The 6,472-nt window shown below is 39.0% G+C and overlaps 1 protein-coding gene across 1 annotated transcript in view; it reads left to right on the plus strand.

Moving 5' to 3' along the window:
- The window catches only part of MCOLN2 (mucolipin 2), an 82,069-nt gene that overhangs the window by 27,000 nt on the left and 48,597 nt on the right, over positions 1 to 6,472 (plus strand). Inside the window, exons 2-4 of the mRNA XM_006831076.1 lie at positions 552 to 711; positions 2,499 to 2,557; positions 2,935 to 2,944. Of these exons, the coding sequence (XP_006831139.1) occupies positions 552 to 711; positions 2,499 to 2,557; positions 2,935 to 2,944 (229 nt within the window). The remainder of the gene's footprint in view (positions 1 to 551; positions 712 to 2,498; positions 2,558 to 2,934; positions 2,945 to 6,472) is intronic.

The following is a 6,472-nucleotide window of genomic DNA, read 5'->3' on the forward strand; positions in this document are numbered from 1 at the left end:
GACTCATAGCAACCCTGCACAGGGTTTCCGAGGCTGTAAATCTTTATTTGAGCAGAACGCCTCCTCTTTCTCCCGCAGAACCGCTGGTAGTTTCGAACTGCTGACCTTGCGATTCACAGCCCGATTCATAACCACTATGCTACCAGAGATCCTTAGGACTCCATTAGTCTGTACTAAATTTCTGTGGTTTTACATCTGGAGTGTCATCAGAGTGTCCCATCTAATTTTTGTACATGCAAACACACACACATTTTCATCATATTCCAGTGACAAGTGTATTCTAAGATATAAAATTTGATAAATCTTACAAACATAAGAGCCTACTTCTGTGATCTTTGAAAATGGCCATTTTGAACAAGAAGGGTGAATGTGTGGAAAGGTAGGTATAGAGGATCCTGAATAGCTTTCATGTTTCTAAAGAGGAAAGAAGTTCACTGGTTGGAAACTTTTGTTTATTAGATTGAGTAAAGCATGTGATTGCAAAGTATTATTCAGGACCTTTCAGTTCAATGTCCTCTTATGGGTATTTTCAAAATGATCTTCTGTGGCAGAAATGCGATGGCCCATATTGATTCTGAGGTGAAGGAAGAAGGGCTGAGGGAAGATTTGAAGTTTTACTTCATGAACCCCTGTGAAAAGTACCGAGCCAGACACCAGATTCCGTGGAAACTGGGTTTGCAAATTTTGAAGATACTCATGGTCACCACACAGGTAATATACTTTATTGTTTCATTGTTTTCTTACCTGAAGATTAAACTCTTTTTACACGTTCTGCCACTTGACTTTTGTTCTGAAAAGTCCCCTCTCCAGTTCATAAAACTGTAAAATTGTATTGACTTTGGAGGGCAGATGGTAGGTTGAAGTCCAGTTTAGATGAGGATCTTATTTCAATAAAGGATCATGAGGTCATCTTTCTCCAGGTTCTGTAAATGCTGGATAGATGGTAGATCTGCACTGAGTGAAGGTTTTCTATATCTGAGTGAGGCACATAGGCCGTCAAAGGCTGCTCATCCACAGTGATTTGTGTTCTTGAAATCCCTCATCTTTATTCAGAGACACCTTATTCAAATATGCTTTTTCTTGGCCATGATTTTCAGTGGTTTGGCAATTATGTCATTCTGTAATTTGTCAGTGATCTGATGTGATCAGTCAATCAATCATAAGAGGGTTAGGATGGAATGCAACACCCTAACTCAGGTTACAGCCCTGACCCAATGTAAGGGGAGCACCACAGATCACCTTGTATCTTACAAGAAATAAAAGGAGAGAGGTAAGCAGAGGGAGAAGGACCTGATTACAGCCACAAAAGAAGATCTGGGAGGAGAGTGTGTCCTTTGGACCCAGAATCTCTGTGCTGAGAACCTCCTAGGCTCAGGGGACGATTGACACCAAGACACATGGAGATTTGCAACAGATGTTGAAAAGAGGATTTTTTTTCAGAGTTAGTTGACTCAGAGAGAAAGTCTCCTTCTAAAGCTGGCACTATGTATTCGGACTTTTTGTCTCCTAAATTGAGAAAGAATAAATTTCTGTTTGTTAAAACCATAATATATATAGAGTACTGGTGTGGCTCTGTGGGTTAATGCAGTAAACTACAAAGTTTTGATGGTTTTAAATTTAGATTTATAAGATGCTAAGTTTCCCTCTTTGAATTGTCAAGTGCTATAAGTAAATACTAACCCAGGGCACTATCAAGAGTGTACAAAGGCTGCATTTGGATCTTTTGTCTAAGTCCATAGTATTGAGCACTTTATCACCAGTATCATCTCTCAGAAAATGCTACTGTTTAGGCAATGAAGTTTAGGTGCATTTTATATCCTTTTTGAAAAAATAAAACACCTGTAGTTACCTGACCTTTCACAATATGACTTTCCTTCTTGTTTAGTGCTTAGTACCTCTTGCTGTCTGCATCACTAGGAACTGATCATTATTTTTTTGTGTGGGTGTGCCATCTCTCCCTTAATTGAACTAATGAGGATTACATTTTTATTTCCCTGTAGTTTTATCCTGATAAGTTTTGCTATGTGAGCAATTCCTTATTGGTACAGAGTTCTTGAATCCCTTTCCTTTCCTTCAAATCCTACCTTCTCCTCCTATTTTTCTGTCTCTTTTAGTGTTCCATCCTAGAGGTTGACTTTTTACTCAGGATTGATGAGAAGAAAACATTTATTTAAATATCTTCCACTCTGCATTCTGTAGTAATTTATAATCTTGTGGGAGGAGTCTACGTTCTTTCCCTCCCAGATTCTTGTACATAATCAAGGTCGTATCTTGTTTTACCTGGTACAGAATGTCTTCTGCTACATTGATTTCATAATCAGGCCTTACATTCACAATGTTTGCCAGGATGCACTTAATGAGTACTTCTTTCCCCATCTGGTATCATAACCTCAGAAAATGTAAGGTCTAGCTAGTAGAGTTCACAGTTTTCTGTGAAGTCCTCTTTAAAAATGAAATCATGTGACCAGTGCTATTATGTCCTTGTTTTTGCACTGCAGAGAGTGCTGGGTTCTGCTATAGCAAGGAGACTTCCTGGCTTCCTCCTTCAATTTGTCATGTAGCGTAGTGGTTACGAATCGGGCTGTGAACTGTAAGGTCCGCAGTTCGAAACTACCAGCGGTTCCACGGGAGAAAGATGAGGCGTTCTGCTCCCGTAAAGATTTACAGCCTCGGAAACCCTGAGCAGGGTCACCATGAGTCGGAACCGATTCCACGGCACTTAACAACAACAACTAAGAGATACTTTGAAAATCCTAACCCTTACTTGTCTCAGCCATTTCCCAATACAAGCTTATACATGTGGCTCATGGCTCATATCAAAAGCAGTAGGATGCAGGATTATCTTTTTGTTCCTGATATCAGATGAAAATTGTGCCAAACAGATATTACAATTCCATGTTCTCTCGTTCCCAAAGTTGAGCTGTGAGTTTTCAGTTTAAACAAGGTGGTGGCTTAAACTACCAGCAAATTCTTTGCCACTTTCTTAGTAAATCTGTTCATTCCCCATTCCAATTTTTTGTGGCTCTTTAGCATAAATATGGATGTAGGTGGAATGGATCTGATATCCCTGCTTGTGGAGTTAAGTTGGCAAGATTCCAGTTTGAGAAGCAGTGTGATTTCTCAAAGAGGTTGAGAGAACAGGCTCTAGATCTGGGTTCAAATCCTGTCTTATGCATGTTCTAATTGTTCAAGTTTGGAAGAGTTACTTGGCCTCAGTTTATAAGCATAGAAAATGAGATCATATCCATCAACTGATTCAGCAATTGACTCCAACATTGTTATGGGCACTAGTCTATTTTCTAAGTAGATAGAACCGGTGCAAAGAAGAACAAGCCTGTCCTTGTGGCGTTCAGCATGTTACCCACTTCAGAGGGTATTGGAGAATTAATGGAAAAAATAATGATAACATTTTAGCATAGTGCCCAGTACTCAATCATGAGAGTTTTTATCCAACAACATAGTGTTGAACTTACCCACTATCACATCTCTGCCTTACACAGAATAAGCACTCAGCAAAATGTGACTAAAGAGCTTATTTCATACGTTTGGGTCTATACCAATTTTTTTTTAAAAGTGTTTGTGCCAGTATTTTTAATAAAACTTTAAAATAATCTTGGGCATATTGGTTCTTTAGTTTACTTTGAAAAAGCACCATGACCTTCCCAGCTGTCTCCTACATGCACCATTGATAGACATCACAGGCTAGAAGAACCTTTGGCCTCCTTTTGCTTGATTTCCAGCACAGGTTGGATGATTTGAGTCCTTTATCAGACGTTTATCTTAGAGTTGCTATTTTCACATTGCTCAATCCTTTGCCTTGGAATTTGAGGAATGTGACAAGGTGAGGCTCAGATGTCAATGGGTGGCATCTCTGTACATTCTCAAACAATAGTTGCCTTTCACAATTCTGGAAAACTAGCACTTAAATTCATTTCTATAAGAATACTCCTAAAGATAAACATTTCTGCAGAAGGAAGTTGTTAATTTAGCATCTTTAAGACAACCTTGGACCTAACTTCCAGTTTAGTTTGGCAACTTGCAGCAATTTGTTGCTTTTACTGTTGTTGTTGTTGTGTTGTGAAGTGACGCTAAGTTGGTTCCGACACATAGTGACCCTGTATAGGGTTTCCGAGGAACAGCAGGTGAGCTTGAACCACCGACCTTGCAGTTCAAACGGCTTTGCAGTCTGGCACATTAGCCCACAGCGCCACACCAGGACAGTTCCAACTCATATTGACACCATGTTCAACAGATCAAAATGCTGTCTGGCACTGCACTTTCCTTGCAGTCCATTTCATGGAAGGTTGTTTGTTTATTTATTTATTTTTAACTGGCTTTCTTCGTTATCAAGCATGGTGTTTTTCTCCAGGGACAGGTCCCTCCTGATAATGTCCAAAGTTCATGAGTTGTCATCCTAGCTTCTCAGGAGCATTCTGGCAGAACTTCTTCCAAATAGAATTGGTCATTCTTTTGACAGTTCATGGTATATTCAATAATCTTCATCAGCACCATAATTCAAATACATCAGTTCTTTGGACTTCCTTACTCATTGTTCAGGTTTCACATGCATATGAGGTGATTGAAAATACCATGCATGACTTGGGTCAGGCACTTTAATCCTCAAACTAACATCTTTGCTTTTAAACACTTTAAAGTGCTCTTTTGCAGGAGATTAATCCAATGCAATACATCACTTGATTTCTTGCCTGCTGCTTCCATAGGCATTGATTGTGGACACAACTAAAATGAAATCCTTGACAACTTCAGTCTTTTCCATTTATCATGATGTTACTTATTGGTCTAGTTGTAAGGATTTTTTTTTTTTTGGAAACTTTTTTGTGTGTGAATTGAGTGAATTTTAGAGAGTTTGTTTGCAGAGTGATGTTTTGAGTGATGTTCAAAGAGCAGATCATTTAACATTAAATAAATCAAACACTTCTTTTAATCTCATATTGTGAGGGTTTTTGTTTTCTTTATGCAATCCACGCTGAAGTCTTTTATCTTCATCAATAAAGGCTTCAAGTCCTTTGTGGTTTCAGCAAACAATGTTGTATCTTCTGTATATAACATACTGTTAATGAGTCTTCTCTTAAAGTCTTAATTCTGTGCTCTTCTTCATATAACCCAGTTTCTTGGATTATTTACTCAGCATACAGACTGAATAAATATGGGGAAATGATACAACTCGAACACACACTTTTTCTTTTTTAAACCATGCAGTGTCCCCTTGTTCTGTTTAAATGACTGGTATATGTACAGCTTTCACATAAACACAATGAAGTATTCTGGAATTCCAGTTCTTTGTAATGTTATTCATAATTTGTGATGGTGTACATAGTTGAAAACCTTTGTGTAGTCAAAGATGCATCTTACATCAGCAAATTAGCCCTTGTTCCATGTCCTCTTCTAAATCTGGATTGAATTTCTCGCAGTGGTTCCCTGTTGTAATGATGGAGCCATTTTTGAACTATATTCAGCAATTAAATAAAGCAAAAACTCCATTTCCACATGTGTAAAATGGAGATAACATTTTCATAGAGCTGTGTGGTAAATGAGACAATGTGCGTAAAGGGTTAGTACGGAATTTGGCAGATAATAATTGTTGGAAAATAGTAGCTATTTTATTTTTAACTCTTTAAAAAGAAGTCAGACAAAATCTAAAACTAAAAAAATATAAACAGCTTTAAAAACTATGTGTCCATTTGCATCTGAATGGCTCATTGAAATGTCTTGTTTATTGTCATTCAGGTATATCACATTGAACTATAGAATGACAACAAATGACAGAACCCACCAGCAGGGTCATCTAGTTACGTTGGTGACTTAGTCAAGATCACTCACTTCTAGTAAGTGGAAGGAGAAGGACTTGGGGCTAACTTTCTAGACTGTGACTACCCCAAGAGGAAGCCACTGAAGAGATCATGTGGGTAGATCTGGAAGGGAGTGTAGGGCAAGTTTTGTAGAAGTCTCACTTCCCTTTCTCCACTGTCTGCATATATGTGTGCACATGCATGTGCATGAGAGAGAGGGAGGGGGAGGGGAGTGGAAAAGAGAGAGACAGTATGTGTGTGTGTGTGCATGCAAGAAGGTGATATAGCTTACTGACCTTTTGTAAGCTTTTGTTGTGGTTGTTGGGTGCCGTCAAGTTGGTTCCAACTCTTGTTAAGTACCGTCAAGTTGATTCTGACCCATAGTGACTCTGTATGTTGTTGTTGATAGGTGCCATCGAGTTACTACTGACCCATAGTGACCTTATGCATAGCAGAATGAAACACTGCCCGATCCTGGGCCAACCTCACTACTGTTACCACGCTTGAGTCCATCAATGCTGCCACTTGGCCAATCCATTTTACTGGGGGTCTTCCTCTCTTTCTATGTCCCTCCGCCTTACCAAACATGATATCCTTCTCCAGAGACAGGTCCCTCCTGACAATATGTCTGAAGTATGAGAGGTGAAGTTTGGCCATCTTGG

The sequence above is a fragment of the Chrysochloris asiatica genome, unplaced genomic scaffold, assembly GCF_000296735.1.
Source record: "Chrysochloris asiatica unplaced genomic scaffold, ChrAsi1.0 scaffold00002, whole genome shotgun sequence".
NCBI lineage: Eukaryota > Metazoa > Chordata > Mammalia > Afrosoricida > Chrysochloridae > Chrysochloris > Chrysochloris asiatica.